This window comes from Silene latifolia, chromosome 2, assembly GCF_048544455.1.
Source record: "Silene latifolia isolate original U9 population chromosome 2, ASM4854445v1, whole genome shotgun sequence".
In the NCBI taxonomy this organism is placed as follows: Eukaryota; Viridiplantae; Streptophyta; class Magnoliopsida; order Caryophyllales; family Caryophyllaceae; genus Silene; species Silene latifolia.
The window spans coordinates 39,364,124-39,384,173 of record NC_133527.1 but is presented as its reverse complement, the minus strand read 5'-3'; the positions used below and the strand labels follow the sequence as shown (position 1 = coordinate 39,384,173).

At 35.9% G+C, this 20,050-nt stretch overlaps 2 protein-coding genes across 8 annotated transcripts; both read right to left on the bottom strand.

The window, feature by feature from the left end:
• Positions 1-2,251: 2,251 nt before the first annotated feature.
• Positions 2,252-5,996, bottom strand: LOC141629346 (cysteine-rich receptor-like protein kinase 25). The gene is made up of 7 exons (XM_074442365.1): positions 5,119-5,996; positions 4,795-4,929; positions 4,570-4,691; positions 4,084-4,294; positions 3,740-3,977; positions 3,505-3,655; positions 2,252-2,944 (listed from the first exon to the last, which is right to left on the bottom strand). The coding sequence occupies exons 1-7, from the start codon at positions 5,975-5,977 to the stop codon at positions 2,636-2,638; spliced, it is 2,025 nt and encodes a 674-aa protein (XP_074298466.1). The 5' UTR covers positions 5,978-5,996; the 3' UTR covers positions 2,252-2,635.
• A 1,175-nt stretch (positions 5,997-7,171) lies between these two features.
• Positions 7,172-14,501, bottom strand: LOC141642628 (cysteine-rich receptor-like protein kinase 25). Of its 7 annotated transcripts, none has more exons than XM_074451475.1 (9): positions 13,246-14,501; positions 10,229-10,989; positions 9,482-9,616; positions 9,227-9,348; positions 8,913-9,123; positions 8,437-8,674; positions 7,964-8,114; positions 7,442-7,749; positions 7,172-7,378 (listed from the first exon to the last, which is right to left on the bottom strand). In XM_074451475.1, exons 1-9 carry the CDS (start codon positions 13,251-13,253, stop codon positions 7,348-7,350), a joined length of 1,965 nt encoding a protein of 654 aa, XP_074307576.1. In that variant the 5' UTR covers positions 13,254-14,501; the 3' UTR covers positions 7,172-7,347. The 7 variants fall into 7 exon arrangements, with proteins under 7 accessions (XP_074307576.1, XP_074307578.1, XP_074307577.1 ...); XM_074451477.1 differs by having other exon boundaries at positions 13,330-14,131; XM_074451476.1 differs by lacking the exon at positions 13,246-14,501 and adding an exon at positions 11,270-11,660.
• Positions 14,502-20,050: the final 5,549 nt, after the last annotated feature.

Below are 20,050 nucleotides of genomic sequence, written 5' to 3'. Positions count from 1 at the left end.
AATACCAGAAATATTTTAAAGGAAAATAAATTAAAAAGAATGAAATTTTTGTTGAAATCAAAATAATTTAACTATGGTTCATGACACAAACACAATAATCATCAGAAAATAATTATGGAAAATAATTTAAATAGTAGTCCAAAAACAAAGTATATTTAAATTGAAAACAAAATACTAAAGTACCTCATTAATATAGGAAAAAAACTAAATATAAAAAATGCTTAAAAGGAAAAAGTCTTAAAAACATATTTAAATTAAAAAAAAAATATTTTCTTGGAACACAAATACATGGATGATTTAATACTAACAAGAGCATCAGATCTACAATAAAGAGTATAACAAAAGTAGTGAAAATATACTAAAACAAGAAAAAAGATATATAATAATGATTAAAGTGTGAAAATATAGTTAAAAATGAAAATTTTAACATAAAATAATACACCGCCTCTTTTGAAATTAGCTTTTCAAAAATTATGGAGACCCAGATACAATTAGCAATAGATCTACAAATTTCGAGGCACAACAACGCAAATATATGATTATTCGCATTGATCACGCTAGAATCGTGTTCTAATACAGTGAAATGGAAAATAGGTGCGATTGATTTGAAATGTTGGATGAGTAGTAACCGTCTTATGCTACTGTGGAGGCGGAGTGATTGGGGAGGGAGAAGGGATGTGGAATGTTGTGAAGTAGTGGACAAATGTGTACAATTAGGCTAATTAAAGAACAAAGTCCGATTAACATTATAGGTAGTAAGGGGATAACATTAGGATGGATAATTTTTGAGATGGAGATAGTCAAAGAAAAGAAGCAAGATGAAAAGTCGGTTAGTAATTGTGAGAGGAAGAGGGGCGCTCATGGGGTATAGGTAATATGAAGTAGGATAAAATTCTTAGAAAGAGTTGATTTATGTATTTATATATCATAAATTATAGTGTAAAACGGTCATACAATAGACAAGACAATTGCACTTTTGTAAAAAAGTTGTTCATTTATTGCTAAAACCGTCCTTTTTTCCTAAATTATATGTACATTAATGATGAAAACCGTATTATCTCATCAGAATGAAAAAAGTTAATTAAATTATACGTATGTCGAATTTTCAATTATAGACTTACTTATATTATCAGGACATTCACATTTAGTAACGCTCATTTATATGGTCCTGAGTCCTGTGTCCAATAATAGCGCATGTTATCATGACCCGTACATTTTTTTGCACGGGTTTAAAACTAGTATATAAGAAAAACCGAGTCAATTGCATATTACTCTATCTTACAATCATAGTAACCGCTCTTTTTTTAAAACCGATGTCAATGTTATTTTCTTGTGGTTGTTTGTTTGGCTTTTATGACATGGTTTGTCCCATTCTTGCGTCGTCCTAAAACAAATTCAAACTCGAAAAATATAAATAGATACTTTATCTCCTAGAGTCCTAGTGAAATCAAGATGGGTAAAATTAAATACACACCCTGATTTTAATCGAAATTGATTAGAACGCATTATATTGGGCAATGATCAATATCTAAATGAAAAACTTGAATCGACCTAAATTCATTGAACAATACACTCTTGAACATTGATTCTAAATTTAACTATTACGGAGTACAATAATCCTAATAATAATGAGATAATTATAAATATTATTGCTGCTCTACTATTAATCTATGATCATTACAAATTTACAAGTACTGTTTTTCTGTCATATGACTATTAAACGCCATACAAGTATACAACGGTTTTCGGGGACTTGGTATTGTCATTCGAAATCATGATGGAAGTGTTTACCGGACAGCTTGTAAGAGGTTGGAGGGCGACTTTGAGGTGGATGTGACGGAGGCACTGGCTGCTCGGTTTGGTCTTGAGGTGGCCCACGATGGAGGAACTAATCGTATTATCCTTGAGACGGATAACTTAAAACTCTTCTCCCACATTAGTAAGAAACATGTTGAAAGATCGTCCTTTGGCAGGATCGTTGCTGATATTTTCTCTTTAACTTGTAGTTTTGAGTCTTTTAATTGTTTACACGTTAGACGTAGTGGGAACAAAGTGGCTCATGCGCTGGCGAAACTCAGTCTTAGTCGTAGTAGTGATCAAGTATGGTATGAAGGGTATCCAAGTGAAATTGGAACGATTGTAAACTCTGATTTTCGTATTTTAAATTAATATATATATATATATATATCTTTTTTCAAAAAAAAAAGTATACAACGGTCTTATATATACGGAGTATAAACAAACTCTCATATCAACTTGGCTAATACTTAAGAAAAAGTATAGCATTCTTTCAGTCAGAACATATTACAGGATGAGCATATGAACAAATATAGAAAGTACAGAGTCACAGAACCTCAGTGTTCATGGCTTTCCGAGTATGGATGCTCAAAATCTCGACAAGATCGTGTTCAACAGTTTAAATTAGTTGTTTCATCAGAGGATGCCTATCATTAGTCAATACCAATTATCAAAATCTACAGTTCCTTCTGAGAGTCTTTGACAGGCTAGCTCCTGTATTTTCAGCAGTTAAAAGTTGCAGACTATCTTCATCACTTCAACTATTGGAAATATGGGCAGAATTGTAAGTAATATTTCCAATATCAACCTCCAATAGTCCATTGAAAAAAAAAACGAACTACCGAGCTTCCAGGACTGTAATGTTTTTCGATCCTGAGAATGTTTTGCTAGATTGAGAAGTCCTCGGTTCTTCAAATCCAAATGAGCCTGTCATGAAGATATGAGGTGGAGCAGGAGAAGGTAGGACTATGGCATCACCATTTAACGCAGATGCCACACTTGTCATTCCGGGTCTTCTAGCTGCGTCTTCTTGGATGCACAATAGCCCTATGTGGATGCATTTAGCTGCCTCTTCCTGTGTGAAATTGTTCCCCATTGTTTGGTCAACCAGTTCCATTGTATGCTTCTCATTCCAAAGTCTCCATGCCTGTGACAGTTTATTTAGGTACCGCTTAATTGTACATAATGCATATATCAGCTGAATTATCTGAAAATAATTACTGAATGGTGATACACTGTTACTACTCAGGACATGTGTTTGAAAACCTTCCAACATTAAAACATCTTTTTAAGTTCACTTTACGACAGCAACAGCATTACAGATTTACAGTAACAAACTCGTCTGTGTCTGAATGCCTCTCGCTTGAGGCGGGATAAGAAACATAGAGGACTAGCTTTATGAGTAATGCATTATGAAAACTGCATCATAAAATGCATCAGGCAAAAGACCCTGCTATTTCACAATGCAAGATGTATAGAGTTTATTGTACTTCAAAGCCGAAAAATAGCAAGTCTTTTAGCCCTTTAAAATGGAAACCCTTGAATGTACGTTAGTGAGATCAGTGGCGGACCTAGGAATTATGGACCGTATGGGCATATTATGAAATCGAAACAGACACATACCCATTAAAATTGAAACCCTTGAATTTGAATGTACCTTAGTGAGAATGTGAGATATCTAACAAAAACAAAAAAATCATAACTTACCCGTTCTAGCAATGATTCCTCATGATTATCTGTCCTGGAAAACTTGTTCCTCTGACCACTTACTATTTCCAAAATTATAATCCCGAAGCTATACACATCTGATTTAGCGGAGTATTGGCCCGCAATCACATACTCTGGAGCCATATATCCACTGCAATTAACTGTGTTAGTTTATTACCAATATGAAAATATGGCTAGGAAAATCATATTGGAAATCACAAGTGGAATCACTCACAATGTTCCAGCAATTTTGTTGGTGTTTCCCTGAGTTTCATCCGCACCAAAAAGTCTTGCCATCCCAAAATCTGAAATTTTAGGGTTCATATCGTTATCCAACAAGACATTACTAGCTTTAAGGTCCCGATGAATGATCTTGAGTCGAGAATCTTCGTGAAGGTAAAGTAGTCCTCTGGCAATCCCACAAATGATCTTGAATCGTGTATTCCAATTCAAGGATTGACACTTCAGTGCATCTGCTGAAAGAGATGAGTAAGTGGCAAGTAGTAAGTAGTAAGTAAAAGTGAAGAATCTTAGCTCATTTTTTCAGATGAACACGAATAAAGTCGTAAATCTTCGTACCAAATAGAAGCTTATCAAGACTGGAATTCATACAGAACTCGTAAATGAGTAGCTTTTCTTGTTTTGAAGTGCAGAAACCAAGAAGTTTCACTAAATTTTTGTGTTGAAGTTTTGCAACTATATAAGCTTCAGTCTTGAACTCCTTAACTCCTTGTCTTGAGTTTCTAGAGAGCCTCTTCACCGCAATTTCTTCTCCGCTTAGGAGCTTCCCCTGCCAATTCCAAGAGAGAAATTCGTTGAATTGCAGAAAACTAGGTATCCAAAGTCCAAACAGCTAGAGCAGTCAAATCACATAGCTAGGAACATTTCAACAACAACAACAATACACTAGGGCCTGAATGGCTCACAGTTGTGACCAGTGTAATTTGTAAGGGTTCTGATATATGCAGCCTTAACGATACAAGAATCATAAAGAGTTCTGTGAGTGAGTGATTTTGTTTTATTCCATCATATCATCGGCTTGGCAACATGCATGAAAATGATTACCTTGAAAACTTGTCCGAAGCCACCTTCTCCAAGCTTTTGATCGCTTGAGAAATTATTGGTAGCGGTTCTTATCAGGTTGAAATCAAACTTCAGGTTCTCCACGGTTTCAATATCGTTACAATCTGCGAAAGGAAATTGCGTGCACAGGTTAACTTACTTGCATCAGTTAAATGTTTCTCACAACATGCTTCAGTTCTGTCCATAACTTGTATGAATGAATCTCACCATTATGCGGTTTTTCGATCTCCCTGCTCCATAAAAATTTCAGAAGCCCAGCAATAATCACTGTTACTACCGCTGCTGCAGCTGAGAAGCCAATGACTAGAGATCGGTTGTTACTATGAACCCTTTGACCAGTTCCTACATGACAGAAATCTTACGATTAAAGAAAAACAACAAACCAAGATGTTTTACCTCAATTGAAGATCATTACTTCCCAGAACACATACTAGCTTGATCCGGCCTAGTCATTTGTTTTAGAAAAAAATTAAAACAAACGACTGGGACGGAGGGAGTTGATTTAGTGCAAAAATAACTAACATAGTGTACCTTTGAAATTGGGACTTGGAGAAGGGGTTGGAGAATCTACCAATAATGCATCACCATAAAACGGATATGTGTCGTATCGTATATTACAGTTGAGGCACATCAAAGTACAACCAGCTTTCTTATTGCATAGGTCCGATATATTACCAATGGTTGCCTGAAGACAGTTTTTGCAATCATTCAAGGTTATATCAGGTGAGCATTCAAGAAGTGTGTAAATCGTATTCAAATTCATCAAGTCTTCAGCAAAAATTCCTTCTCGTGTCGCAAACATTTTATCAGTAGGGCCACTTGTTGCTTGGTTTGCTCCTTCATCCAGAGTACTAAGCAGAACTTGATTAAAACCCGGCATGTTACTCGTAACATCCCAAATGTTCAGAGAATTCTGTCTATTCCACATGGCTATCATAGGAGTTTCATGCATAGTGCCAAGAAAAGGCTTGTTCGAGTACCTAACCATACACTTATCAGAATACCATAATACCGCGTCTTTCTGCCTACGGCATTGAATTTTCATAGCATCTGTGGCCGGGGAGACGCACTGCTGACAGACAGCATTAGTAACATCAAGCCTACAGAAGTATATACCGTAGATCTTGTTGCTTCCAGTGCCAACAGTCGTGTTGTAGAAGCGACTCGTGGTGGTGCTCGAGTTTGACGCTAAGAAACTGAGAGTAGAATTTATGTTTGCTTGATAGACACTATTTGGAGCAACTGGGTCTGTATCATTGCAAATAGAATAGACATATGGTTGGGATGTTTCAGAATTATTGGCAGTTATTTGGTTAAGATCACTCAATAAGATAAGCAGATTTAGCAGCAAAAACAAAGATAACCTTAGCATAGAGCAAAGTGTTACCATTTCGTTAGGAATTACAGAATGTACAACAATGTGTGATTTGGGAAGATGGAAATGTCAAAGGGTTAGGTACGTAAGGTGTTATAATACGTTACTCATTTAAAACGGAAGTATTCCTGCTAAGCTAATCTTAACCTTACGTCTTAAAGGAGACTTATTGATAATATGACAAATATGTTAGACTATATGGAACTAAAAAGGGTATTGATAAAGTCAGATTTGATACGTACCAACAAAAAATAAAGTCAAAATTGATGCTCCAATTTGATGTAGGGCTGGGGTTAGTAGGAGAAAGCACAAAGAAAATTCAGAGCACATTATATTTGCTAGAAAATTCAGAGCACAAGTTGGTGCAAATTTATCATATTTAGTATGCGCCTTCTGAGTTTGTACGGGTCATGTCATTCAGATTTGCACGCATCGGGGTTAGGTCGAGTCTGGTTATTTTGGGTTTAGTTCAGTTTTAAGTGTGTTATTACTTGTTATAAAGCTATGCTAAGGATAATGGTCAATACGTCATACGTGGTAATAAAAAACATATGGGATATTCGGATGGGGTTGGGTCAACTTGGGTTATGAGTCAAATTCAGTTCCTCTGTTTGGGTTAGGTCAGATCGTTGGGTCAGGTTATTCAGATTAGGTCAATTTTCCTAGACTGATAAGGCATCGAAGGTGACAGTTTGTCGACTTTGTTTAAAGGTTCTGACTTGTTAAATTAACTGTAAATAGCATGAAGATACCAGAATCAGCGTACGCCAAAATAAGCATGGAACAGTGAAAGCCGTGGCTTGTAAGTTGTAATAACGACTGGTAATCTCAATACCATGTGAGAGAAACAAGTATTTAACACTGCTTTTTTTGAAAAATCAGCGCATGAATATGTCATGCATATATAAGGCATAAAATTGAAGTCAAACAATATATTTGCCGTTGATTTTGTCAAAAAAAACATTATAAATTGTCTAATGAAGAGTGCTGAGTTATCTGTCAAAGCATACAGTTCCTTATCGCAGTAATATCTTGAGTAGCAATTTAGCAAATTGACCATGGCAACGTAATAGGCAGTATTCAGCATCAGTAAAGCAACTATGTCCATCACTCGACAATTGAGACACAACCATATGGAATGTTAAGAGTTATGTTAAAGGTTAGTTGTCGGATAATATCCAGTAATTTCAACCCGTCTAGCATTGCATGTTTCTATCTTGAAACTCAGATTACGCCATTGTTGTCCGCATTTACGTTCATGATTTGATTTCACAGACACCATCTAAAAACGGTTCATCTAGAATTTACAATATATGATCGACTATTAGTAAATGTCAATTGACACTTTAATAACCTCAATTAGTAAAACAATTCGAAGGCGGTGATTACCAACCCATTGACACTATCAGAAATATACTACGGAGCATATTTTCTTAGGACGGCAAAAAAAAAAAAAAAAAAAAAAAAAAAGAAAAAAACTACCGAGCATCCATAACAGTAATGTTCTTTGATCCTGTAAATGTAGTGCCGGATCCATCTGTGGCCGATTCATCAACTCCAAACGGGCCGGGAATGAAGAAATGGGGTGCAGTAGGACAAGGTAAGACTATGGCATCTCCATTTAGTGCAGAAACTACAGATGTCATCCTTGGTCTTTTAGCTGCATCTTCTTGGATGCACAGCAGAGCAATGTGGATGCACTTCACCGCCTCTTCCCATGATACATTTTTCTCCATTGTTTTATCAACTAATTCCATCACTTGCTCCTCATTCCAAAGCCTCCATGCCTGTACAACAACAACGACATTATCCCAATGCTGCAAGGAGATCAGAAGTACTGAGATTTCCCATGTTAAAAACACTGATAGGTTGTTTCTAGATGACCTATAATGCACTCTATTACTTTGTCATACAAGAGGTGTAGAGAGTTTATCAAGCTATTTTAATTAATTTTAAATCATGTATGTTATTCTAAAATCAACCCGAAAGATTGCAACTTACACGGTGTAGCAATGATTCTTCGTCGTAGTCTGTCCTAACATACTTGTTCCTCTGGCCGCTTACTATCTCCAGAACTAAGATCCCAAAACTATACACGTCTGATTTGACTGAGTAATGGCCGGCGATTAAATATTCTGGAGCCATATAACCACTGCAAAAATATCTCAACTTTGTAAGCTTTTCGATCTTAATTGGTAACTATGTTACTGAGACTCAGCAGTAAATATCAGATATGGGTGTGTGCATTTGAACACTAATATTTTTCTAAATTTTTTATGTTTTCACCTAAAATGAAGTGTACAAGTGTCAATGGTGAGACTCGGAAGAAATATCATGTCAACACATGAGTACACGACACATAACCAACGGACAGTGTCGTTAACTCCTGGCTTACTAGAAAAGACACCATGCAACAAGAAGCTACAACACAACACTCAAGCAATTAAGGGAAATTTAGAACTGAAGCTACTCACAATGTGCCTGAAATTTTATTAGTGTTTCCCTGAGTTTCACCCGCACCAAAAAGCCTGGCCATTCCAAAATCTGAGATTTTCGGATTCATGTCTGTATCTAGCAAGACATTACTAGCTTTAAGATCCCGGTGAACGACTTTTAGCCTGGAATCTTCATGGAGATAAAGTAGACCTCTTCCAATCCCACATATGATCCTAAACCGTGTCTCCCAATTTAAAGATGGAGACTTTGTTGGATCTGCAGACAATTTCAAGTTCAGAGCAACGGGAGAAGTGATATGCAAAGCAGCTGGCGTAAAACAATTAGTCTTTGTATGAGACGATCTGACATGTGAGACAAACCAATTCCTTACGTATTCCTCCATTAATTACATAGTTAATTGGTTGATCTCATATGTAAGGACATCTTATATAGGTTCAGGTTCTTGGAGAAACCAATGTATGATGAACACAGACAGAAGAGAGAATCTTCATACCAAATAGCAGCTGATCAAGACTTAAATTTGGGCAGAACTCATAAATAAGTAGCTTCTCTTCCTTAGCCAGGCAAAATCCGAAGAGTTTGACTAAATTTCTGTGTTGTAGCTTTGCAACTAGTTGAACTTCTGTCTTAAACTCCTTGACTCCTTGTGTCGAGTTTCTCGATAGCCTCTTTACCGCTATTTCCTGCCCATTTTGGAGCTTCCCCTGCCAATTTCATCAGCAAGATTCCATGAATTGCTAAGCATAAAAATGACAAGGTGAGGTACACAATTCATCTGATAACAAGCAAGATAATACAAAGTACTACCTTAAAAACTTCACCGAAACCACCTTCTCCAAGCTTTTTATCGTTCGAGAAATTATTGGTTGCAGATCTAATTACACTGAAGTCAAACTTCAGGTTCTCCACGGATTCAATATCATTGCAATCTACAAATGGAAATTACTTCAGTAGTCGATGAATTTCGTAGTATTTGCCTATCAGCCTATGTGGTTTCAGTACAATCAAAATCTACAAAGCGGAGGTAATAACTACAGAGTATTTGTCAAATTGATTTCTCACCAGTATCTGACTTCTCTGGCTTTCTCTTGCGTATGAAAATTAGAACTCCAACAGCGATCGCTGTTAATAGAGCTGCTACAATGACGATGCCTGTAAGTATCGCTTGTTTCTTTTTACTAGCCTGTAAACCAGCTCCTATTTCACACAAGTATGAGATGCATTACTAAAAATAATACCAGACTGATAAAAGTTTCATTTTGCTCTTTGTAAAAAATATACTCCCTCTGCCCCGGTCATTTGTTGTCCTTTTCCATTTTGGGGTGTCTCAGTCAATTGTTGTCCTTTCTATTTTAGGATTGCATTTGATGAACAACTTGGTCATTCATACTGAATTTGGTCCACATGTCATTTAGTAATTGGTCCTCTCCTCTTTCCTTGGTCTTTGTGCCAAAAACAAAGGACAACAAATGACCGGGACGGAGGGAGTAGATGAATTAGGAATACAAGAGTTAAAAATAGAATAGATAATTTCAGAACAAAACAAGATATCAAAATTAAATTTCAGATTGTTGTTTCCAAAGCCATATTAAATAAATTTATGCTCATGGACAGGATGCAATGGTTGAATCTGAACATAACAGAGATCCTACCCCCATGTAAAAACAGTTGACTCTGTGAACCCAAGCACAAAAATCAAGAATTTAAGCAAATATATAGAAAGTTTGACTTTTTAGTGCATTTAAACTGGAAATCAGTAAGAGCAAACTGCAAAGAACAAGTTGATTAGCTTATCTCCAAAATTAGTACCTGGGGAGGCTCCTGAAGAATTTCCCAGTGCATCGCCATAAAAAGGATATGTGTCGTATCTTATATTACAATTAGGACACATCAAAGTACAACCAGCCTTAAGATTACAAAGCTCTGATATATTCCCAATGGTCACATGAAGACAATGTTTGCATTCACTTAAGGTTATATCTGGAGTGCATTCAGCAAGTGTGTAAATAGTGTTCAATTCCGTCAAATTTGCTGTAAATTTCCCATCTTTTGTCGCAAACTTTTTGTCGACTGCCCCACTCGTTGCTATATCTGCTGCTGCATCCATAGTATTTATCAAATCTTCCATAAAACCCGTCACGTTACTCGTTACATTCCATATATCCAGAGAATTCTCTCTATTCCACATGGGTATCATAGGAGTTTCATGCATGGTGCCCAGAAAAGACGCATTAGAGTACCTTACCACACATTGATCAAAATACCATACTATCGCGACTTTTTGTCCTGGGCAGCGAGTGTTCAGGGCACTTGTAGCCAATGAGACACACTTTTGACAGGTGGCATCAGTAATATCAAGGCGACAGAAAAACAGGCCGTAGATCTTGTCCTCTCCAGAGCCAACAGTTGTGTTGTAAAACCGAGTCTTGCTGCTTGAATTCGAAGAGAGGTATGACAGAGTGGTTCTGAGATTTGAGGCGTAAGCACTACTGGAACCCACCGTCTCCATGGCAGGGCAAAGAGCATAGACATATCCTTGGGAAGCTTCCGAATCATTGATTGCTGTTGTACTATGTGAAATTAATAAAACCAGAAAATTTAGAAACAGGGTTGAAGAAAACCATGATATAGAAAAATGGTGAACCATGTTTTCAGTATACAAAATGTTAATGAGAAGGTTTAGAACAGATGATATAGACCACTGTACGAGATACAACACACGATATAGACAAAGTCAGACGTGATTAAAGAATTTTATATAGTAATCCAGCATGATTAGGGAATAACAAATAACAAGATTAGAATTTTCGATTAATTTTGTATAAACAAAGAAAGTCATCATCAACATACTGCCAATTTTATCTCTTGGACAGCCTCAGCAGCCAAATGATAACAAAAACAAGCAATCGTGAGATCATGTTGAGCTTTCGAGGTCAATGCTTAAATAAGTTTGTCAAGATAATCTACCTTAAAACTATTAACACTCAGTATAAGAATATAAGATAAGCAGTGCTGGAGTGTTGTACAATGAAAGTTATACAAAAAAAAAATTAAACAAAACGAATCCATGTAATCTTTGACTTTGATTATCTATGGTATTTGTAAAACTCAAATATACACTCAAATGAATGCTGGGAGTTTATCATTTTGTATTGAGAAAGGTTGAAGTAACATTTTGGTAGGAATACAATAATAGAGCAAGGTATTTTTGTTTTTTTCTCCGTTAGATAATGGCAGTCCCTATATGTCTACATCCACGCACCAAAAAACAGCATGTTTCCTGATATTTTTTTTGGGATTTTGTAGTCTTATACATTTATACTATTTACTTTTGTAACTTATACCCCTCATTTTCTGCAAAAAAAATAAAAATAAATAAATAAATAAATAACTTTGATTGTCCGTAACTATTGGTTAAGAGTTCCGAAAACTGTAAAAAAAATTTCCAAATTGATTGTTATGACAAGATCTTTGATATACTAATAAATAAAAATTCACTGTTTTTTGAAGTCGTATTTAGAAGTTATGGCCAGTTAAATGGGAGGAAAATATTAGCTAATGAGATGTCCTCATACTAGAATTTGTCTTGAATATTTCCCTTAGTGTTTTCCAATCAATTCAACTTTTGACTGATCACCGCCAAAATAAGATATGACAATGACTAATATGTGCACGCCGGAAGTTTCAATAATAAAATTTCAATATGTCAAGATCAACGCCAGACAATTTAGAAGCAAAATTCAGCCAGATCATCCACCAAACATCTTAATTTAAAAGAGCCTTGAAAAGGTCTAAGATTAATCTTTACTCAAGCAAGGCTTCGTTAAAAGGATTGCACTATGAAAACACTTTAATATTGGATTATTTGTCAATGAAATGGATATAAAATCTTAGTTCACTGTTACCTAGGTAAAACATTTCATGAAACATAAACAAAACCAACAGCCATTGAAAATCTCAATATGTCGTGCTCTCTCTAGTCCAATTCATCCTACCCACTCCACATTTTCAGATAGACCAGGTTGGATTGGATTGGAGCCTTGGAGGATGTATTATAAACCGCGGAACTACCAAATTTATACTTGACGACGGTGTAGATGACAAACTGGTAATAAAGAAAAGCCAGGCCACAAACAGATAAAAGGAAAGTTGGTTCCGGTGATGTTTAAGGCCAACAAAGGGGAAAAAAGTGAGCAATTATGCCTTACTTTTAACTTCTTCCATCCCAAAATAATCGTCTTATTTGATTTTGCGCACTCTTAGGACTCCACATTGACTCTATTTTTCTCCATCTTATACTATGGAGTACTTTTATTGTTCAAAAACTATTTTCATGAAAGACTTCATTATGATGAATATGACAATTGTTTATCATGTTTTAACTTCTAAAATTTTCACATATATAACTATATAAGGTTAAATTTTTTGAAATTTATTTTGAAATGGAGAAACACTTATCCCTGCTACGGTGTACATTGTTCCGAAGAACCCAAAATCAAAACTTGAGCATATGAAAGAATACAAGAAATGGAATATTGTCTTTGACTCTCACATTCAACACCCCTAGTATTCACTAGCACCGAGCACGCTGAAACAAATTGGCAATATGAGCCTAATAAAAATACACAAACAAACATGGAAAATCTATGGTTTAATATTAGTCATATGTTCACAAGATTTCAGATTCACTTAAACTCAGGCTAATAAAGCATACCAAAGAGTCTAAACAAATTCTCTCACCTGGACATTTAATAATATATTTTTTTAACTTTGGATTACGATGAAGTAAAGCAAAATGACGTGGAAGTCACACATATTAGTCTAACCTCATCATCACCACGAAATAGGTGGGACTGTCGGAGCCTTTAGCACAGCAAGGCAAGCTTATCTTTGAGAACTAGAGTGCTTACCCTACTCGTTAACCGATAACAATGAATGCAGCTTCATTTACTATTGACTGCTTCACTAATTCAGCAATGACCTTGTACACGAAACTCACATCCTTTAACAAAAACTTGCAGTTAAACAACTTTACACAACAACGTGCCAGTGTGCCACGCTGATAATCATCACTGTCACAAGCAAGTGATAATTATGTAGAGAAAGATGCAGTCGCGGAGTCTAGTCCACAATCCGCTTTCCTCATTTCACGCTTTATCTATGCCTGGATGATTCCTTCAACCAATTCAATAGTCTCAACACCATATTACATCTTATCAAGTATAGAGCTACATCATACATTCCCCATCATATCCCACATATTCTCACCATCCAAGAACCCGACTCATTTCTTTTATCAATCATTCAAGAAGCTGAATCAAGCAAACCCAATCCACAAAACGCTTTGATCTTAGAATTACACAATACGATATCTTGCATAATCCCCAACTTCTCAGACAGTGCTCTGTAACACATTAATTTTATTCGAACAAAGAGTCTTAAGACATGGCCCCAAAAGGGCACTGCAGGATTCCATCGGGTTGTCGCACATTTTAGGTCAGGCATTCCGTCGAACAGGTGGTGAGCGTCACAATACAAAGCAAGTTCCCCATAGAAACAAATGGAGAATTTCTTTATATAAATCGAAGTACTGTAGCTCTTACCAAGGATAAACAGCTGAGATATTTGGCGGGAAAAACGTCGAAAGGAACCGGCACCAACTTGGCAAGCTCGACATGTTAGTTTATCTGTTGGCATTTGGCACCCGGTCATGGGGTTACAAAATTACTCCCTCCCAATTTTTTAATCCTTCTCATCTTACCTAAAACCGTCTTAGTTTCAAACTCTCACAAATCACAGCCTCCTCTTATTTCCACTTTTATTTTAATCGTTTGTGAATCTTGTGAACGATTTTTTTTAAATAATGCTCAAAAATAAAATATTTGTCGTTTTTGGTTGGTTTTAAAAAATTTTGACGAAATGGTGTCTAGGCTTGATTTTCCGAGCCTATGACACGGTACAAACACGCCATTATTAGCAATGGCGTGTCTAAGGGATAAACATGCCATACCCAGTGGCGTGTCTATGCAGTGAATTTTACACACAAGATTAGAAACTCACCAAAATGGCACAACTTAAACACACCGTACCCAATGACGGATTTATTAGGTGCAACACGCCAATACGAATGGTGTGTCTTACCAAAATCATTTTTTTTACAAATCCGTCAATTTTCCGTCACTTTTCATTATCAATTACAAATCATCCCTCATCTCTCATCACAAACACCCTAAGTGTGACTCAAACTCACCTCACCTCTCTCATCTTACCTCACCCCTCTCTCCTCTACGGCGAATTTACGGCGTAGCGTTGGCATTGCTTTTCAAATTAAACATACTACCTAATTAGCAAAGTAATTTAATTTCTTTTAACTTGTTTCGTTACATGTTTTGTTGGTAGATTTAGCTTATTTTGTTTTCATTGTAGTTAATTTATGTTATTTTGTGCTTAGATCTACCACTCATATGTTAATTTATGCTTGTCTAAAAAATACTAATTTTGAAACCCTAATTAAGATTGACAATTTATGCATGGTTAATTTATGAGTAGTTATGTATTTTGGGGAAAATTAGGTTATAGTTAGTTGATTTATACTAAATTTGTTCAATTTTCTTGTATAGAATGAAAATTTGTAATTTTCCTCTTATTTGTTATTGAGATGGAGAAGTTTTGGAGTAAAATGGATGTGTATCTTATAGAGGAGGGAATCAATGTTTTATCTTAGCTAGTACAAAGATGGCGTAGCTTGAATTAGTTGAAGAGATATATAAGGGAATTGGCATTCAAAGTTTGAGTCCTCCGTTAAGGGCGAAGATGAAATTTCCAAGTTTCGGGTGTTTCAAAGTTGTACACCTTAATAATGAGGGAGACTTTAAAGCATTATGGGCAAATTATTCGTCATTCAAATACTCCTTCAATGAACAAGGGAAAGAGTTTGCGGTTGGACAATTGTTCCCAAACAACGCTTCACTAAGCGATGATGTGACATCATATAGTGTTAAAGCAAATCAATTTTTCAAAGTTGCCGAATCAAAGCTTAATACTATAACCTTCAAATGTGGCCGGTCTCCCACTACTATGATAACTCACAATAATGTCGAGAAATCTGACGAAAAAATAGAGCCGTCAGATGACACGAGAAACTAACGGTTTTCTGACGGAAATTCCGTCGAGAATGTATTTGTGACGCACACCACGCAATTGACGGTTTTTCGATCCTACACCATGCAATTGGCTATTAAGGGCGACACAAAAAGACTTTCATTCTAAAGTTTTTACCATTGTCACATACGAAGGTCCTCATGACGAGTTTTGTGTTTGTGACATGGTTCCTCGAGACCACAATAATTTGAAACGAGGTTTCATAAGTCATGAGATTCGTAACCTTGTTGAGGGAGATTGGGAATATAAGGTGAACTCTATTGTTACTCACATTTTAGATAAGTATGGTTACACAATTTCATACACCAAAGCTTGAAATGCAAAACAAAGAGCAATTGTGGAAATATTTGGAGATTGAGATAAATCATATGAGATGCTATATAGTTTCATGCAAGGTTTACAAGAATCTAATCCTGGCAGAATTGTTCAATTTTATACCACACCGACAACGAACCCAAATGTACAACTCCACTCTACCACCTTACTTTTTCACGTTTGTCAACGCGTGTTTTACGCGGTAATATCGTTAACTACGTACTTGCAAAAATTATAAAAGTTAGATATTGTTAATGTACTCGTAAAGACGAATTAAACAAGATTCCATATGAATATATTTTCACTTATATATCAAGAAAAATTCGAAGCTGAATATTCACTTGTAAATGTAAAAAATAAAAAGTGATAGAGTGGAGTTGAATTGAGAAAGTACAAATCAAGACAAAAAAAACTTTCCACTTCAATTAATGTTCACTTTCAAGAACATGAGGAGAGTAATTAATGTTCACTTTGCTTTTATAGTGTAGATTAAGAAAAAACAAAAAAAAAACTGAAATCTAAGACATACATGTCCGGACCTAGAAGGTTTACGTTTGAACCTAAGTTTGGGGGTTCTAAAAATGTTGATTAGGAATGATGAATGATAGATTGACAGTGGTTAATTTCTAAATCAAGAAGTTATAGGCATTCACCATCTTAAAAAAATCGGGATTGATATATTTATCAATTGACATCTACAAAATACTCCATTATGTCCCGATTACTCATTTACATATTTCATTTTAAAATGTCTCACTCAATTGTTTACCTTTTTAGTTTTGGTAAGTTTTGATGAACAATTTGATCTAACACTCAATTTAAGTCCTCTTATCATATAAAACTAGATTTCATGCCCGGTCGTTGGCCGGTAATATCAAAAATAATTTCTGAATATTTATATATCTTGAGATTGTTGGTTTGAAAGCATTTTACAACGAAAATATGCCTATATTAAACATTTTTACGACCCGAAATCCCCCCATGTTTCTCATAGGCTACTATCGATTTTATCTAATGCTATAACCTTAATATAGTCAAATGAATACTCTCAAAAAAAAAAAAAAAAAAAAACACTCTCTAACGGATGGCAAAGATTGTGGGCTTTTGAATGATTCAATTTGCTTTAATAAACTCGTGGTGGGTAAATAGATGTGTCATAACTCATAATTGACCATTTGCATGTTTTAAGTGTTTCAACGTTATTATTATGCACATATGATGGCATACAAAATCTTTTATATCAGCGAATTACAAATAATAATAAGCAAATGAGTTAACTATGAAACGAAGGGTAAAAAAAGCAATAAACAAATTCTTTTATGCACATATGATGGCATACAAATCTTTTGTATTGGGTATTTCTTATTAAATCCTTTAGGATTTTACATTAGTCAGAGCTTTATAGAATTTGATTAGTTATGAAATTGGATTACGAATAATTATTGTATCGGGTGGCATGTGCACACTTATATCTAATTTTACGTAATTAAAGAGAGAATAGATAGTCAAGCATATACTCTCTCTGTCCCGATCATATATTATCATATTTCAATTTAAGTGTCTCAGTCAATTATTGTCCTTTCTATTTTAAGAATGAACTTGATGAACAATTTGATCATTCACACACAATTTGGTCAACTTGTCATTTAGTAATTAACCCCCTTCTCTTTTCTTGGTGTAGATACCCGTATCCGTCGATATTGGAATTTATAGAGAACCCGACAAACACCCGATGATGATAGGACACATGTATTCTTTAGTTGTCATTGTCATTATTTGGGCTCGTTTTACGATGTAGAATGAGCGTTGTCGACGAAGTATTTTATTAATTTAAATGATATTTAAATTAATGTTTTTTAAAGTGAATTCATTTTATTATTTTAATTTGAATTTATTTTCATAATTTTATTTTATTGAAAATAAAATAGATATTAGATTCGAAAAATCATTCTTTAGTTAATTGATTTGAAAAATCAATTTAAATCGTTTTATAAATCGTATTTGAAGAACTCGTTTTTTACGACGATTTTATACGCGATTTTGAGCTCGTTTTCAACTTGATTTGGGCACGATTTTCGAAGCAAACTCGAACCAATTCCTGACCCATAACCCAACCCATCACTCACCCTCATAACCAGGCCCTAATACCATGCAAACCCACGTCCATACCTCCTTATTTTCGAGCCCCAAACAAAGAAAGACAAACCAGTCCGTCACCCTTCAACCCGAGTCCACTAAATGACCCCAAACCCGCTCCAAACACCACTTAAACCCGTGCCCATTAACCCTAATCCATACCCTAGTATCCTACCCATATTACCCTAGCTTAACCACCAAGAAACACCCCTCCAAAACCCTACACGAGCTCACAATAGCTGCTGGACAGCAGCAGCGAAACAGGGAGCCCGACTGCTTATTGCTCTCTTTTACCCTACTTTAACTCCCTATAAATACCTCCCCTCTGCCATACTTTCATTCCTCTAAGTTCTCCATACATACTACCGTCACTTACAAGCTTTAAACTCCAGAAACAAACCCTAATTGCCTCTCAAAAACCCTCGACAAAACCGACATACAAAACTGAGAATCAGTTTGTGTGTCCTCTTTGGAACCCTTCGTTCAACCCTCAAACCTCCATTAAAATTCAAGTTTCTTATTCCTAATTAACCAAACAACATCCATCTACATCTTAGACAAAGATTCACGAACCAAATTGCCCTTGAGAGTACACGAATCCCCTCGAAAAACAGAGTGACATACACTCTGTTTTCGCGGCTTTTCCTGTCTGTCCAGTTCTGTTTGTGCTCGTTCTTCGTGCCCAATAATTCAAAACGAGCAGAGATTGTTTTAAGATATTTGTTCTCCTCTCTTTCTAGTTTTCAAAACATCTTTTAAATCTAATTTTCACCGTAAAACGAGTGAGAAATTGCAGTTTGAAAGTTGCTGTCCAGATTTGCAAAAAAACGTGTTATTGCTTTGTTCCTTCGTCGACGACGGCCTCTCGAGATAAAATCTACGATCGATTACGACCCAAGACGGTGTCAACGATACATGTAGGTTGAGGGTGCATCAAATCCTCCTCTTCTCCCTTTTATTTCGTTCTTTTTATGTTTGTTTTTTATTGTTTCGTTTTACTTTGTTTATCGTTTGATATCGTTAACTATGAAACTAGTTTAGTCCGAGTATGAGTTAAAGTACCACCATGAACACCCGCGTTGACTTGAGATGGGAAAGAAATCCGCTACATCGGTCGGTCGTATCCCCCGTCTCATTTACATATCCTCGTGTTCAAGGTAGGGCATTAATAAAACGAATTCTAACTTCGTTCCTCGTTTTTGACCCCTCGTTTGTTTCGACCAATTCGACCTACCCTAGGACCCCTTCGCATGTTAGTTGGACCTCTGTTTGTTAACATATGATTCACTTAGACGACTTTAGATCGATTAAATAACCTAATTAGACATGTTAAGGTGCTTCGACACAAGCATTAAAATTGATCAACAATTCTATAACTTAATTGAATGCATCTCTCTTTTCACTCGATTTCTCGCTAGCATAGGAGTGCGTGATTAGCACTTTCCTATTAACACTCGATGAGTAGCGTTAATCTTGTAGCTTCGTGACCTAACTCGACCCCTTTAGGCCGTGTAGAATGCACGCTCGCACGATATTTTCTTGATCGATCAACGTCGTTTTTAACTTGTTTTCTAACTCGTTTCCTAACTCGTTTCGCAATAATTTGATCTAACTAATGAACCTAACCTAGGAACTAGGGTGGACGTGGCTTGGCCGTGAGGGTGGCCGTGCCTTTTGTCGTTCTTGCTTCATTTTTTTAATATCATTTGTTCTTTGTTGTTTTGTAGCTTGTAATTTATAGTTTGTTCATCGAGTTGTAATTTTCAAGTTTGTTTTACTTTTATCGAGTCAAAACTTCTTCAAAAACCTTAGTCTTATTTGGTTAGATAGTTGTGCTCCAATTCATGTAGGAGCGTAGTAAATCGCATGTTGTTTGAAGCGACATGGCCCAATTTATGCTAATGCATGCTTTGGTGTGTGGCCTAATGTCTAATTCGATGAGGTTAAGTGAAAGCACGCATCACGAGGAGTGACCCAAGGCCGTGAGTCATGTAAGCCGTGGGCCACCCCCCTTGTGCA